This window comes from Marmota marmota, unplaced genomic scaffold (genome assembly GCF_001458135.2).
Source record: "Marmota marmota marmota unplaced genomic scaffold, marMar, whole genome shotgun sequence".
In the NCBI taxonomy this organism is placed as follows: Eukaryota; Metazoa; Chordata; class Mammalia; order Rodentia; family Sciuridae; genus Marmota; species Marmota marmota.
In genome coordinates, this window is record NW_026000170.1 from 6,358,973 (window position 1) to 6,376,951 (window position 17,979).

General features: G+C 37.4%; 1 protein-coding gene across 4 annotated transcripts in view; it reads left to right on the top strand.

Moving 5' to 3' along the window:
* Nucleotides 1-17,979, top strand: part of Ctnna2 (catenin alpha 2) — a 992,415-nt gene that overhangs the window by 881,546 nt on the left and 92,890 nt on the right. For all 4 annotated transcript variants that reach the window (XM_048787429.1, XM_015499866.2, XM_048787430.1 and 1 more), the window contains exons 10-11: nt 9,251-9,343; nt 9,947-10,103. In XM_048787429.1, coding sequence (XP_048643386.1) covers nt 9,251-9,343; nt 9,947-10,103 — 250 coding nt within the window. The remainder of the gene's footprint in view (nt 1-9,250; nt 9,344-9,946; nt 10,104-17,979) is intronic.

Sequence of the window (17,979 nt, forward strand, 5' to 3'; positions counted from 1 at the left end):
TCTACATATCTATTTTTAAGTATTTATCTATCCATCCATGTACATATATCACAGTGCATAAAAAATAGTAGTGATCTGTGGTACAGTCAGTAAGCATGATGGATTTAAGAAGAGAGAGCTGTTCCTGTCAGTCTGTGTGAATGGAGTGTCTTCAGTGATATGTGGACCTGGAATTAAACCTTGCAGGCTGCTAGGAGTTTAATTGTAGTGGGACTACCTCCCCCTACAAGATAGCCTGGGACACATAAATGTGGTCTCATCACCAACTCCCTCATTAAGTTGGAGTTTTGTACAAAAGGGGCTGAAGTCATAGATATAATATTGGTTAGGATAGTTAGACTCACTAAGCATGGCAGATATGGTCTTGGCTCCACTCTTCACTTATTGTCTTGGAATGTATAAAACCAGGCTTTAGAGAAGAGCTGCACTCATTAATTCATCTGGATCTTCTTTTTGCAAATGTTCCTTGGCTCCTGCTAAATGCCAAGCACTGGATGGTTCATTGCAGCTCTTCCCCATTGCTGGAGACAGAATATGGAGCGCCCATCCTACTAATACACAGCCTACATATAGGAAGATCAACATGTGTTATTCATTGGAAATAAGCAAAGATTGCATTTACTTACCTAGGAATCTGATAAACAAAATAAGAGTGGAGAATAATAATATTTCATTTCTTTGTACAGATGGAGGAAAAAAAATCCCAGGAGCCCCATTAGTAATTAAAAGCGTATTATATTCATTGCATAATTTTAGATAACACATGATAAGCCTCCCCCATCCTTTTCATATAACCACACATTATTGATGAAGCAGCATCAAGAAGGCATTAGGTGATGCTTTATTGCATTATTTTAAGCCACTGAGGTTTTTATACATGAAGGGTATAGATTTATGCTGAGTGATTCAGCTATGAAGCAGGCACATCAATTTGTTCATGAATGTGAGCTGGTGATTACCTCCATTAAAGTCACCAGGGCAGACTGATCACTTTAATTTAGGCAGAGGCATGCAAATAGCATTTGCTAGTGGTGTGTGTATCCCTAAGAACACACACAAAAGAACTGTTTTGCATCCTAGAGGAGCCCTAGGAATTCAGATTTGTGTTGACACAGGTGCATAACTACAGGCAAGGGTGCAAGGCCTGGTGGGACCATGAAGGAATTTCATTGCAGCTCCATGTGGCAGGATATTGCATACGTTTTGTTTGGTTTTAGCTGCTGAATGCTAATTTGATGCTGCATTGCAACAAGGATGGTACAGGGAGCATACAGTTATAGCCATTTCTAGATCATAGAACTTGGGGCCCTCTTAGGTATGATAAAGTTGTGTCAGGTTGAGTGGTTCTCTCCTTTCTCCAACATGAAAGTAACTGAGAGCATTTAGTAAATTCAGAAAAACTGGAATTGAGCACCTGTGATCTCACGTATCTATCCATCCATGTACACATATCAAAAACAGTGCATAAAAAATTAGTATGTAACAGTGATCTGTGGTACAGTCAGTAAGCATGATGGAGTTTAGAAGAAGAGAGAGCTATTCCTATTGTTCAGTGTGAGTGGAGCACCTTCAGTGATATGTGAACCTGTATTGGGTGGATATGTGGTGGTGTATTGGGAGCTTCTGCACTGTAAGACTCCACAGTATGTCTGGGGTAATGTTGAGCTACTTCTTAGGCAATCTTCATGTCCATTTGTGATTGATGGAGTGAATAATGGAAAGAACATTCTGATGAAGCCATGGCAGAGACATCAAGGAGAAATGGGATAAAGGCTATTAGGGATTTGGCAATTTGCTCATTGCTGGGGAGCTTTCACAAGCACTATGTTTTTATGTAAGTAAGTACCGTAACAGTCTTTCTCGTGTAGAAATTTCACTTTTGACAGGATACCTACAGTTGTATGTTACTTTGTTCTGGTAACATCAAACATTGCAGAATCCCCTAAATATGTAGTCAACAGGAGATTGACTTACCAAGTAATGAGGCAATAACATTAGGGAATAAGTTACTAAAAAATAATGTTTAAAAATATACAGAAAAATATAGGTGGTAATAGTGTTGCATGCCTATAATCCCAGCTATTGATTGAGGAGGCTGATGCAAGAGGATCAGAAATTCCAGACCAGCCTGGGCAACTTAGTGAGACCTGTCTCAAAATAAAAAATATGAAGGACTGAGGATGCAGCTCAGTGGTAACACACCCTGGATTGAGTCTCCAGTACACAACACACACTAAAATAAAATAAATACTGCATAGAAAATATTTGAGATATAATAAGAGATAAAATAAGCAGAGACAAAAATATGATATATACTGAGGTTACAATTTTATGCAGACTTGATAATTTCAGACTAAACTCTACAAATTATCATATGGCAATAACAACTACTCATCACAATATGAGCTTTTAAAACACATTACAGTTGGCCCTTTCTATCCACAGGTTCCAAGTCTGCAAATTCAATTAACTGCAGATAGAAAATACTTGGAAAATAATTGCATCTGAACTGAACACACATAGACTTTTTACTTGCCTTTATTTCCTAAACAATACAGTATAACAACTATCTACATAGCATTTACATTGTAATAGGTATTACAAGTAATCTAGAGATGATTTAAAGTATATGGGAATACATAGTTAATATGCAAATACTATACCATTTTATATAAGCGTTTCAGAACCAATACCAAGAGATGACTGCACCTGTTCAAGTTGTCTCTCCCCACCAAAATATAAGCCCTTCTAAGGCATACATATTATTTAATTTGTATCTTCAATGTCTTCCATATATAGATACTTTAGTATTCACTGGATGACTAAATGAATCAGTGATTAGATATTGTTATTAAAATATATGCTGTGCTTTTATAGTGACCTTTCAATAAAATGTTTAATATGAAAATAATAGTATCTTTACTGGGTGGTGGGTTAATTCTCTATCCATTTCCCACTTCAACCCTGTAACAACTTTATAAGGCAGATGCTGTTACTATTTTATATTTTATTATTGAGGAAATTTAGGCTCAGAGATGCAAAGCGTCTCGCTCGACTGACAAGAATAACAGAACAGGCTCTTAGCAATTATATGATTAAGAAATTTAAGTTTATAGAGTGATGAAGAGGATCAGATGCTTCAGAGGGGCCGCTTGAAACAGAAGCAAGAGCAAAAGGGGTTTCTCTTTTCCCCCTATCCCCCAAATGTCCTCATTGTGTGCTCAGTTGCAAATATAACACTGAGCCATCATTCTCTGGTCAAGTAATCCTTTGCGTAGAAGTATCCTCTCCATCTTTCAGAACCTCTGTTACTAGCAGTTATGCCAGTGTGAGGCAGCTCCTTTTAAAAGGGATTCCTTAATACCTTGACAAAAGGGGACACTTTCCTAGGACAGTCTCCATAGCAACCAGACATGCCTCTCCTCAAAGCAAGTTTCAAAGGTGGCACTTAGTATGCTCTTATGTCCAAGTTATGGAAGCCCATCCCTCTTAGAGCCAGTTCCCATGTCTAACATGGGATGTTTCTGTCTTGCCTCCCAGATATTTCAGGAAGGTGTATTAGCCATATCTTACTAAGTTGTCAAACTCCATCTGTAATTCGGGAGCCATGTTCTGAAAGAACCTTGAGTTCTAGACACAGTAGGCAGGTATATGTTAATTCCTTCCTGGGTGCAGATTGTGTTAGCCCAGGTAAGAGAATAAAGCTTCAGATTGCAACCTAGCACCCTTTGCAGTTATAGAGAATAGCAGCTGGCATGGAATTTGTACCATCTTCCTTTTTCTCTGTGGTTTTATGCAGCCACGTGGCTGGTGGCTGTAAATTCAAGTAATTCCCTTTTAATAGTAAATAAGCTCATTTTATCTTCAAATTTATGATGATGATGAAATAGTAACACAAGGAGCAAGTACTTTATGGACCTCCAAATTGCTATTCTCTTTTATTTCAATAGTGTGTTCTTCTTAAAATACCAATATAATACCTGAAGTTGTAAAAATTAATGAAATGATACAGCATTTGGGGGTTGAATGCACTGAATATGTTCTGTGTTTGGAATTGAACAGAATGGCGAATATTAAAAAGTGAAATTTGATTTCCAGGGCCAGAAAAGGAGAAAATGTTCTCATCTTTCTGATGTACCTCATATCACTTTGCAGCTACAAGCCTAAATACTTTATTACCAGAGGTTTTTTAATGTCTAATTAAAGTTCAATCTTCCAAGCATTTTGACTTTTCTTGTAAGTGTTCAAATAAGACTGGGTGGTATTTTTGAGATGGAATTGATTTCCGTGGCAGTGTCCACACACAACTGAGTGGCACAGACATAATGCATACTTCATCTGGAACTGTGAGCTGTGCGGGGTGTTTTCGTGAATAAAAAGCATCTTGTGTGGGCTGGGATTATAACTCAGTTTGCTTAGCATGAGGTCCTAGGTTCATTCCCCAGCACACAAAAAAAAAGATTAAAAAAAGAAATCTTGCATTTTATATGGTCACAGTGTATATTTTATGAAAGCTTCACATTTTTTATTTTGATTTTTGTCAACTTCACTGTCTCATCAGTCTCCCAAGAATATTGCCACTCTGATTTTGGTCAACTAAGGTGCTCATTAAAGGGGTAGGGAGTGGATGCCAATTGCAATACAAATTCAGTTCATGAAGCAAGCTGTTTTCTTACAAGAATCAGCATCAGCTGTCCTTGCTGATTTATTTTCTGACTAATTCTGCTAATATTATTATTTGCCTCACTCTTCACTTTCTTACACACTGTGCCCCAGAAGAGGAGGGGAAAAAAATATAATCATTGAGCAGCCAGAAAGTTGTTACTCAGGCAATCAGAAAAGAAATATTATGAGATGGACATCTTACCTGTCTGTGATATGGGTAATGATTCCCACCCAGGAGCACTGATCTCTTCTTTTTTTAAACTCTTGAAGTTCTTGGTGTAGGCAGCACACAATTTAGTGATGGCGTCTAAGCTCCCTCCTTTTCCCCAAGATAATTTGTTCTTAAGGCACTATGTCAGAGATGGAAGACTGGCCTAGTCCTTTTGCCTTTTACTTCCCCAAATCCATTATGCTCTCAAAAGTTATGGAAAAGAGCTTCCTTTTATAGTTAGATTGCTGAGGGCAGGGGGTAGTTAATACAATAGGCCACCTGTACTCATGGCCTATTCAACTTTCAGAAACCCCAAATCAATTTAAATAGACCAAAATTTAATACCTGATGATAGACTTTATTGTTTTCTAAGCTTCCAGGAAGGCCAATAACTCTTGTTGTCTCAGTGAAGTTGCAAATAATTCAAGACTGGAGAAAGTAAAGGCCAGAGCCAGCTGGACGTGCATGTCCCATAAATGTTGGTTGACTTGAGCCAGTTCCAAAATTCTAACAGATTCAATCACATTGCTCAGTGTCTTGGATCGTAACCTATTAGTGGCCTATGGTCTTCTTTTTTATTCCTATTGATCCCTTCAAATGTTTATGATTCTAGCCCACAATTTCCTCCCTTCCCTCCCCCCACCACCTCCTTCACCATGTTGAATGGGTATCAGAGTAGAAAATACTGTGCTTTGGCCTGGCACCATGGTGGTGCACGCCTGTAATCCTGGCCTCACAGGAGGCTGAGACAGAAGGATCCTGAGTTCAAATCCAGCTTCAGCAATGATGAGGTGCTGAGCAACTCAGTGACACCCTGTCTCTAAATAAAAAAAATAAAAAATAGGGCTGGGGATGTGGATCTGTGGTTGAGTGCCCCTGAGTTCAATCACTGGTACCCATCATCCCCGCCAAAAAAGAAGAAAGAAAAGAAAAAACTGTGCTTTGAAAAATAGGATACTTGGGGCTGGGGATGTGGCTTAAGCGGTAGCGTGTTCGCCTGGCATGCATGCTGCCCAGGTTCGATCCTCAGCACCACATACAAACAAAGATGTTGTGTCTGCCGATAACTAAAAAAAAATATTAAAAAAGTCTCTCTCTCTCTCTCTCCCTCCCTCCCTCCCTCCCTCTCTTTTAAAAAAAAATTGAAAAAATAGGATACTTTACCAAAGAGTTTCTGATATCATAATATTAGAATAATATTAGAGCTGTAATTAAACAATAGATCATTGAAACTGGGCAAAGTGGTGCATGCCTGTAATCCCAACCTTTCAGGAGGCTGAGACAGGAGAATTGCAAGTTCAAAGCCAGCCTCAGCAAAACTGAAGTGCTAAGCAACTCAATGAGACCCTGTCTCTAAATAAAAAAATACAAAATAGGGCTGGGGATGTGGCTCAGTAATTGAGTGTCCCTGAGTTCAATCCCTGGTACCAAAAAAGAAAAAAAAAAAAGATAATTGACAAAACTGTGGGAATCAAAATACCTAGACCCATGTTCAGAGTTACCAAGATGCCAGTAGTTTCAGTGAGGAGAGAAAAGCAAGCCAAAAGAAAATCAGGAAGGTAGGGATCTGGATCGAGTCCACGACCAATTTAAAATAAGCAAGACTGCCTTCGGAGATACTGAAATCTTTAACATCACATTGAAAATATTTTCAGAATGTTTCAGAACACAATGCAACGTAAATGAAATTCTGATTTTAAGTGGAATTAAACAGTAGGAATACATTGCACAGTGAAGGTTGCCAGACTGTAGGATTTGTGGAGCAGGAAAATTAAATAGAATAAATAATTGGAGGATTACTCAGAGTTGCCAGCTCCTTACTTTTGCCACAGCCTGCTACCTCTGTCCTCCCTACTAAGATTCTATGGGTAATGAGGTTCCCATGTTAGACCTGAGCCAGAAAACGGTTTGTTTAAACAAAGGATGAGAAAACATTTCAGAAGACACACAAAGAAAAATTTATTGTCGCCATGTGGATGTTACTGGTTGACTTTCTCATGTATAAGATTCCAGCTCTTCTCAGCCCTAGGTCCCCTGGGTTGACCTCCACCAAGTGACCCAGAGCCAGCATGGATGTGAAGCTATGTTCTGGACTGCTACCTCCAGAGCCATTATTTCCTTGACAGTGTTAGTTTGTTCTTGCTTTTCTTACAGGGATGCAAGAAAATATTAACCCATAATCTGGTTCCTGGGACATTTTATGTTTTCATGTTGTTGTGCCACATTCTTTTTAAATTGTCTTCTACTTTCAAAAGTGTGATCTCAAGTCTCTCTCACACCAAGCAACTATGGTAAAGGGCAAACAAAGCCTTCATCTAAAATCATCATTTCACGTAATGAAAAATGTTGTTCAAGAGCAGACGTAGGAAGAATTTAATTGAAGATTAAAAGACAGAACTTTACATTAGAAAGATATAACTTTATGAAAATTTGTCTACATTATTCTGATTTTATTTTTTTATCCTGCTACCATAGACAGGGGGATATTGCATTCTGGACTCACTAAGGACCAGAATGTAGAAACCATGGTTGAACACTATAGCATTGGTAAACATTTGCTAGAAGGTAAATTGAAAATTTTTCTAGTCAGATTAAGGTTTAGCTCCACTTTATTTTTGAGCATCTATGGTGCATGCCAAATCACCACATGAAGTTCTACTCAATAAGTTATTCTTTCATTCATTCAATGAACATTTATAGACTACTTATTCATTGTTATATACTGAATCAGGCACTTGGAATGTAAAATTATGTAAATATAGAATACAAATATAACAAAGGTTAATCAAAATGCAGAATGGAGAAAATCTGAGGTAGCAAAAGAAAATGGAAGTTAAAGAGCTATGTGTTATTGTCCCTGCTGGGCTTTTAGAAAGTTTTATGCCTGTGGGCATTTAGTATCCTTTCCTGTGAATGAGTACGACAAGGCGTATTTGTCTTTTCTAGTATTTGTTTTGAAAACTAAGTATAATAGTGAAAATTATCTGAAGATCAAAGGTACACCACATATTGTAAGAAATGACATGATGATGTTGTAACTCATTTAAACTGTGATTTCTCCTACTACCTATTTTCACGGTAATAGACATAATGTATCCTTCATCTTTCTTAAAACCTTCAGAAAGGGATTCTTACACTAGTGACTTATTGAAGTAACCTTTGAAAGTATTCCTGGTATCACTGTCCACACTTCATGCTACTGATGAGCAAACTGAATACAAAGTAATCACACAGCTGCTTAGTGGTAGAACCTGGATTGCTAGTTCTGAGATCCCCCACTTGTCTGCACTGGGCACTTGTGGTTTATTTCACATTAGGAATTATGCACATGTGTAGCACATTTTCATCTCTAAGGGCATCAAGGCAGCTCTCAGCCGCCTGGTTCTGGAGGATAGAGGTGAGTAGGATACCAAGGACAGATGGCTCAGAGGCTCCAGAGGATTCTGTCTCTTCTAATCACTTGTTTTATTTGTCCTACTGACCATAGCCCTCGATGACCTTCTCCTCTCCTTTGACCTTTCTAACCCTCAATCTCCTGTCCTCTTGACACCATCCTGATGGAACTGATCAGTGCTCTGATGGCAGTTTTGCCTGCTGTTGACCTTGACCTATCAATCTGACCTTGTAATAACAATGCTCGACCCTTGATAAGAAGGAATAACTTAAATTGAACTGCCTGGCCTGAGAACTTTGAATTTAATTCTGCTGTTTTGGCTTGTGTAGCATTTTGGAAAAATCAAAATTTTAATGCCTTGATTGTAGACTTGCACGTTCTAATATGCCTTGTATTCCACCATTGCCTACTGAGTCACACCAGCCTTTTCTATACATCTCTCGTCTATTCCTGAAGGCATTTGAGAGGTCGCTGATAGCCTAGCATCTTCAGGCAGGTCTGGGTTCCTGTGGGCAGACCACTTGAATTTTTCAGCTTACAATGAGTCTCAAAATCCAAACTATTGCCTGTAGCATTTCTCTTACTGGTCAGAGTTAAGTACTGATGTGGCCTGGATCATAGGATTCTGTATTTCATGGTGAATCTTAGGAGGTCCAAGAAAGTGTAGGCAGATCAGGGCAGTCCATAGGAAAAAAAAAAAAAAAACAGTTCAAACAAACTCATTTAAAATATATCATTGTGTTGTGCTTGCAAATCTTGAAGGAAAAATTTGTTTTTAAGTGTCTGGGTTTTGGGGGCAGAAATGCCTAAACTGGCATATGAGGAAGTAATATTTGGATAAACACAGAAGGGTTCCTTTATCATATTGGTTATAGGATTCTCCCAAGAATGACCTTTTCCCAGAGAAGGTGAAAGGTTATACAACAGTATGCTTTCTGTTGGCCCAATGTGATTTTTCATTTGAGTCCTCTTCAATGCAGGTTGCCAATTTGGCCTGTTCCATCTCCAACAACGAGGAAGGGGTGAAATTAGTCCGAATGGCAGCCACACAGATTGATAGCCTGTGTCCTCAGGTAAGCCTCCAATATTTTATCTTGTAAGTCAGTCAATGACCTGATACTCAGGACTCCCTACACTCAAACCCTCATATCCCTTCTGTCCTTGCCTAAATTTCTTCTAACTGGATTATGTTACCCACCAATCATGGGCTCTTTAAAGTTCTGCCTTTCTTAAAAAGAACTTCTAACTATTCCATGTATTATTGTGGCAATTATTGTCTTTTCTACTCATATTGACTTATTCTGTTTGTTTTGGCTCATTATTTAAATGCTCACTATCTATTTACCTTGTCTCAACAAGTAAATTATAAGCTTGCACAGGCAGAAAGGAAGAGTTATATTTCCTACTTATCTGCATTAAATAAATAGGAACTTGTCCAGTAAATTCCTCTTGAAACCTGAGGCTAATTACTGTATCTTAAAAAGAAGAAGCAAAACAAAAACGAATGGTAGTTGATAACCTACTGTATCTTTTGTGTTTGGCATTGTCCTGAACACTGACAACCCATGTATCTGTAGAATGTGCAGAGCACAATGTTTCAATATGGTCTTTCACCTGCTTGCTCCCCTCTTGGAGGAATGTGGTCATCATGTCCCTGGATTGTTTCTAACAAATAGGTCATCAATGCTGCTCTCACACTGGCTGCCCGGCCACAGAGCAAAGTTGCCCAGGATAACATGGACGTCTTCAAAGACCAGTGGGAGAAGCAGGTGCGAGTGCTAACTGAGGCTGTGGATGACATCACCTCGGTGGATGACTTCCTGTCTGTCTCAGGTAATCGCAGGCACCTTACCAGGCAGCTGGAAGAGGGAACAGGATGAGATAAGAAATATCTCACAGATGTCATGGGTCTTGTGATTCAAGTGCTCTCCTTGGCCCTTTGAGCAATGGATCATCTCTGCAAATGTGATTATAACACTCTCTTGAAAATTTTTATTTCTAGATACTGAGTCAAGTCATCAGAGGGGGAAAAACACAACTTTCTGATAAAGATGTCAGAGCCTGAACATATTATTTAAAGAGGTTTAGATTCCCTTTTGGTTTTTAAGCAGGAGGGATTTGGGGGTACATCTGAATCATCGTGTTAAAAAAGGTTACAGAGTATCAGATTGGCCTATGTGGTCTGTCTTAAACACGGGCAATCAGTTATTCCAATTTGGCTATCTTAAGTGGGTCATTTTTCCAATAAGGGAAGGTCTGTGACGAGTCAGGTAGAAATATCAGGAACAGAATTAAGCCACTAGAAGGCACAGGAAAGCCATCAAGGCTCTGAGCATCTGTCTGTTAGGTTGCATAAGGAAATGAGTAAAAGGAAAGGGAACTAGTCATCACTGTAATTGTAACTTTCTTCTTTGCAGTGAAGCCAGACTGCCAGGGTGCTAGCAGATTTGAATAACTATGAAGTCAATTTGACTTTTAATGGGACTCATCTTGCTGTTCAAGATCAGGTTACCAACCAGCAAAGGGCCTTTTTTTTTTTTTTTTTTTTTTCAAACACCAGTTCACTGTGGGGAGGAGGTGACTAGAAACAGGAGTTATCATGAGGCATTAAAAGAACCAGGTGACCCTTGAAAATTCACATTGGCCAGGTGTTGGTTCTGCTGACAGGTTTGTAGAGCTCACTCCTACCTACCCCCTCTGCACAAGACACGTCACTGCTGGTAGGAGCCAGGCCTAAGGGACCTCTGACTACAGCCATGCAGAAAGATTTCTGGAAGGAGGCTTCCATGTTTGGGTACTTTTCCTATTTGCCATCTTTCCTTTTCATGAAGAAACAGACAATGAATTATATTAGACACTTGTTTTGGGGGCTTGTCTGAGAGCAGTGTAGTTGAATCTATAGATCTGATTATCCAAAAGCCAAGTTTTCATTGATGGAGAACAAGATGAGGAAAAAAAAAAATGAGCTACCACATGCATTGGGTCTGTAATTTGCTGTATGCTTTAATTCTCACCAAAATTCTAATATAGATATTCGTATACTAAGTCTTCCTTTGAAAAAACGAAGCCAGTGAAAGGGGAAGTAACTTGGCAGAGATGGTATTGAATCTTGATCACTTTTTTTCAGAAACTACACGGTTCTCTATAAGTTAAGATTAGAAGGGAAATTTCTTTCCCTTGGTACTTTCTACTTTCTGCTTTTCTACTTTCACTTCAGATCCCTTCTCCCACCTCTGGTATTCTCATTCTGATTTCTAATCTTGTTCAGAAACCTGTCTTGTTTTTTCTTCCCAAGGTGCTTGGTTTTTGATGACTTGTCAAAGCAGCTCTTCATTTAAATATCCCCCTATCTAGGGGTTGGCTGATTTAAAAAAAAAGAACTCCACATGTTACCATTCCTTGAGTTTTTGCTTTGCCAACGGCTGAGCCCTCATACTGTAAAAAATGCCCCCCAAATACTTTTCTCCTAAAGTGCTTAGAAATTGTTTATGTAGATATGTTGAGGATTCAGGTGCTAGGGAATAGAAAGTTAGCTACCGATACTAAGTCTTCTTCTAGTGTCTACTCATTATTTATGAAGGTGACTGCAGGGTCCCCAGTTGGTGGCTGGCAGGCTCCCCACCCAACCTCAAACCTCACATAGCCAGCCTGATAGCTCCTGGAAATCTTCCTCTGAGTCCCCTTCAAAGTACAAATACATAGATAATATCCATACATTACCTTTTATTCAGAGAGGGATCATTTGGAAACTTAAAACTTTCCCAACTTCTCTTTTTCTTCAACATGTACAAAAATTTCTTGGGGGGGGGGGTGAGGTAAGGAGAAGCAATGTGAGCAGGCCTTATCTCAGGCTTTTTGAATACTGCAAAGCTTTTCTTAATTTCCTTCTCTCAAGCCCTGCCTCTGTCACCTTTCTCCCTGGCGTTCCTTTGTGCATCTCATTATTACCAGCAACAAGTACAGCTTTGGCTCTGGCAGATAACACCCTTGTGGTCCAACCCTAGTTGTACAAATGCCATGGCAGGCCATGAACAGATGCTGTCAGGGAGCCAGGTTGGCAGGGCCTGCTGGGGCATGCCTTCAGAGTTGACAATCAGGCAGTGGGCACCTTTCTACAGATACAGCCTGGCAAAAAAAAAAAAAAAAAAAATGACACAACCCACTCTTTCTTTTGCTAGGCTGTGGACACAGCCAAATAGTTGGGAAAGTGTTTTTCCTCTGATCTTTGAGATAGAACCAAACATTTTGCATCAGTATATTGCAAGTTTGGCCTAGGAGATGGTATTTTGGAACGACATGAATGGAATTGTATGTATCAGTTTCTTCTTGGGGACTATCTATTTCAGCCTGAAACTCTATTTTAAAAAATACGAAAAAAAAAATTTTTTAAAGACTATAGTTGTTTTCTTTCTTTTCTTCTTTCTTAAGGCTACCTGAACTTGTATATCTGAGTGTTTAATTTGTTCAGCTGAAATGCAACAAATTTGGGAGCAATGATGCTAGCTATTAACATTACAAGAGCAGAACCAATTTTCAGTGTGGCCTGGGCTCATAAAAATGTGAAATAGCTGCATTAGAACATTTAAACCTTTCCTACTGGGCAAAAGCTACATTTTTTAATAGTGTTTTAAAATGAGCACCTTGGCATTAGCCATGTGACAGTTTAATTCTTGGGTTTGGCTCACAAAATTATAGAAATCTAAGATTTGAAAAAACCCTTAACTCAATCCCATAATATCCAAGATTTGTTTTGTTTTGTTCTGTTTTTCCATTTATTTTTTTCTTTAGGATCTTGAATTTGTTTTTCTTTAAAAAATTCACACAGTGACTTTAGTTTAGAATTTAGAAATGGGAGCTTTGTGCTTTATAAAAATCAGGTAGTTTGGTCATCATTGACTAATTAAAATTTTTTTAAAATAACATATTTTCAAAAGGTTGCAAAAATCCAAGGACATTTATTACAAAATATGTTGCAGTCAAATATTTTATGACATGTTTATGCCCCTTGCTTGATATTAGAATGCACCATCACATGTGCCTGGCAGTTTTTCCTAGCAATGTAATCTCTAGAATTATATTGAGTTTATTACTACCTTCACTTTTTTTCTTTTCTTTTTGGAATAGCATTCCTCTATCTCCTTACTTTAGGAGGAATTATTCTTCTTCAAAATACCTTAGAATAAAAATGTGAAATGGATTGCTCCTCCCTCCCTCCCCATAGAGGCTTAACCACTAAGCCACATTACCAGCCATTTCTATTTTATTTGAGACAGGGTCTTGCTAGGTTCCTTCAGGGCCTCGATAAGTTGCTGAGGTTTGCTTGAACTTGCAGTCCTCCTGCTTTAGTCTTCCAAATTGCTGTGTTACAGGTGTGCACCACCATGCCTGCTGGATTGCTCCTTTTTTTTTTTCTTTTAAGAGAGAGAGAGAGAGAGAGAGAGAGAGAGAGAATTTTTTAATATTTCTTTTTTAGTAGTTTTTTCCCCCAGCGACACAACATCTTTGTTTGTATGTGGTGCTGAGGATCGAACCCGGCCCGCACGCATGCCAGGCGAGCGCGCTACCGCTTGAGCCACATCCCCAGCCCCAATTGCTCCTTTTTAATGGACATGTTTATCCAATATCTTTTCCTTGATTATCTGCTATCTGTACAATGCTTTGAGGAATGAAAATATGAATCAAGAATAGATTTTGCCTTCAAATAATTCATTGCCCTTCTTGATTAAAAAAAAATTATATACATATATACCCAGTCCTGTTTAGAAACACACTGATCTGAGGGTGCAGAAGTTATCTCATACACTCTAAGAGTCCATATATGCACTAAGCATAGTCTTCTGACCAAAGATTTCATGTCTATATGAACAGTTATGGCTATTTTTCAAATACATTGTTAATGCTTTGGTGACCAAAATGCAATTTATTTTAAAGTATTCTCAACCCTATTGGCTTTTACATGTATATCATCCATTAATATAACAACTCTCATAAGAGAACTATTACTTGTTTTTCAATAAAAGGGGACCTGTAATTGGGGAAGCTTGGGAAATCCTAAGTATACTATCTTAATATTTCAAAAGAATAAATTGACTTGAAAAATTAGTCAATATATGTTTTTGGCATTTTTGTCCGTGTCTTCTATTCTATTTCATTGGTCTTCATGTTTATTTTGGTGCCAATACTATGTTTTTGTTACTATAGCTCTGTAGTATAATTTGAGATCTGGTATTGGGATGCCTCCTGTTTTGCTTTGCTTGCTAAGGATTGCTTTGACTATTCTGGGTCTCTTTATTTTTCAAAATGAATCTTATAACTTTTAACTTCTTATAACTTATAGCTTTTTCTCCTTCTATGAATGTCATTGGAATTTTGATGGGAATTGCATTGTATCTGTATAGTGCTTTTGGTAGTATGGTCACTTTGACAATATTAATTTTGCCTATCCAAGAACATGGGAGGTATTTTTATCTTGTAAGTTCTTCTTTAATTTAATTTCTTTAATATATATATAATATATATAGTCTTCACATCTTTTATTAAATGACTGATTCCCAAGGTTTTTTTTTTTTTTTGCTTTGTTTTGTTTTGAAGTTATTGTGAATTGGATAGCTTTCCTAATTTCATTTTCAGCAGATTCATCATTGGAGATTAGGAATACAATTGATTGATGGGTGATGATCTTGTGCCCTGCTATTTTCCTGAATTCATTTATGAGTTCTAAAAGTTTTCTGGGGAAGTTTTTTGGGTCTTCTAAATATAGGATCATGTTGTCAGCAAACAGGGATAATTTGGGTTCTTTTACTGTTTATCTCCCTTTAATTTCCTTCCCTTGCCTGGTTGCTCTGGCCAGAGTTTCAAGGACTGTATTGAATAGGAGTGGTGAAAGTGGGCATCTTTGTCCTGTTCCTGTTTTTAAAGGAAATGCTTTCAGTTTTTCTCCATTCAGAATAATGTTCACCTTGGGTTTATCATATATACCCTTTACAGTGTTGGTTCAGGAACTTACTTTCTTAATTAGACTCCTGAAATACAAGAAGTAAAATAAAAAAATCAATGAGTGTGGTGGCATCAAATTAAAAAGCTTCTTCACAGCAAAGGAAACAATTGAGTATGAAGAGAAAAGCCAAAGTGTGTGAGAAAATCCTTACCCCCTGCCACCTCAAATAGGGCATTCATATCCAGGACATACAAAGAACTCAAAAAAACATAAAACATAATAATAAAAACCTAATCAATAAATTGGCCAAGTAACTGAACAGACACTTCTCAAAAAGAAGAAATACAAATTATCAACAAATATATGAAAGATGTTCAATATCTCTAGCAATTAGAGAAATACAAATTAAAACTACATTGAAATTTCATCTCACTCCAGTAAAAATGGAAATTATCAAGAATATAAGCAACAATAAATGTTAGCAAGGATGTAGGAGAAGAGGTACACTCATGCATTGCCAGTGGGACTGGAAATTGGTGCAACCACTGTGGAAAGCAGTATGGATATTCCTCAGAAAACTTGGAATGGAACCACCATATAACCCAGCTATCCCACCCTTGGGAATATATCCAAAGGACTTAAAATCAACAAACTACAGTGATGCAACCACATCACTTCACAATAGCCAACATATATAGCCAACCTTGGTGCCTTTCAACAGATAAAGCAAATGTGTTGTATATACACAATGGAGTTATTACTTAGCCATAAATAAAAATGACTTTATGACATTTGCTGGTAGATGGATAGAACTGGAGACTATCACGTAAAGTGAAATAAGCCAGGCCCCAAAAATCGAAGGTCAAAAGTTTTCTCTGCTATGCAGAAAGTAATCCAAAATAAGAGGGGGGAGGGATAAATAAAAAAGAATATAAGATCAGTGGAGTAGACAAATTGGAATAAAGGGAAAGGAGGAGGGAGGGACTAGAGAAAGACACTGGAATAAATCTGACCTAACTTTCCTATGTGTATATATGAATACACCATACTGAATCTCACCATTATATATCCACAGACACTAATTTTTAAAAAAATAAACTACAAAGAAATAGCAGAAATATCACTAAAATAGAGGGAAGAGAACAGGGAGAGGAAGGAGTAAAGGGAAAGGAGAAGAGCTGGGGACTGAATTAGAAAATTATATTCCATGCTTTTAAATTATGTCAAAATGAACCCCTATTGTCATGCATATTTAAAAGAACCAATAAAAATTATTCAATTAGTAAAGTTAGTAAGGTTAATATTTTATTCACAAGAAATCACTAACTTGTCTAACCACTTAACAAATTAGTTGATTGAGCTGATTAAAAAATGTTTTTGTTACCATGGACTTTCGGCCTATGCTGGTTTTTCTCCAAATAAAAGCTCATTTTTTTCTTGTCTTTTAATTAAAGTAGATATATATTTCCATTTGGGGGAATAGTTGTTGTTTTTAAGCCCTACCAATTAATCTTAATATAGTGGGACATGAGTGCGCTTCTTCAAATTTTTGGAATTATTATTAAGTCCAGAGAGATTAATAACTGATATAATTAACAGAGTCCTCACTGTTTTACATTCGATTCCAAAATACTATCTTTTTAAAAAAAATGCACAGAAAAGCAGTGGCTATGTCTATTCTATTCTTAGAGGAAGGTGTTATTCAGAGAAGAGGGCACCCAGGTGCGAGGTTTAGGCAGGAAGCCCTTTCCAGCTGCTCCCTTCCAGGGGCCAGGGCACAGTATAATTGTCTCAAGGAATCCAGCAGGGCAGTAGAAGAGGCTTATTTCAATTTTTTTTTTTTTTTTGTATGTAAAATCCTTTGCCACGTTTTAGTTGAGTGAACATTTTCCTCAGGTTTCCTTTTGAGGTGAGTTCATCTGTTCTAATCCAAAATCTCATGAAAGGATAGTTTTTAGAAGTTCTTTAATAAAAGTAAAAACTTCTTAAAGCTATATTTTCACAACTCTGTGTGTGTGTGTGGTTGTTTTGTTTGTTTGTTTGTTGTTTGTTTTGTTTTTTTGGTTTGTTTGACTCAGAAAATCATCAGTCTTTTGAAAGTATCACTTTTTTTGAGTTTAAGAAAGCTGGATACTTGAATTTAAATACTTTGTTGTTTTTCTAATTTAATTTATATTTGAAATTAAAGAACTAGAGAATATAGAAATCAGAAACTTACAATGGGTGAGAAAATCAAATTGTATAAGGTTACAATGGAATATTTATGAAAAGCAAATTATACCTTCCAATTTTCTACCCAATTTCCAAATGAACAAATATTCCCTCTGAGTGCTGGATTTAATGAAAGTGGGAGGGATCCCTAGGGTTTGCTAGGTCCCTTTTCAACTCTCTTTCTTTGAGAACTTTAAACTCAGAACTAGTCCTGGAAACTTCTTAGATATATAATAATGTAATAATTCATTTAATTCTCTAACTATTCACTGTATTTAGCAATTATAATTTTTAAAGATTATCCTATTACTGAGGACCATTGGTAAACTTGTTCTGTTTAACTACTTAAAGCATGTGTGTTTGTGTCTAAATCTATTCATATGGCTATAAAAATATCATAAATGAGGTTGCTTATAAACAACAAAATGTACTTCTCACAATTCTGAAGGCTGAAAGTCCAAGATAGAGGTGTCCTGAGAAACCCTGCTTCCTTACAGACTTTTCAGTAACCTTATGTGACTTGAAGGGGTGAAGGAGGTCTCTAGGGTCTCTTTTATAAAG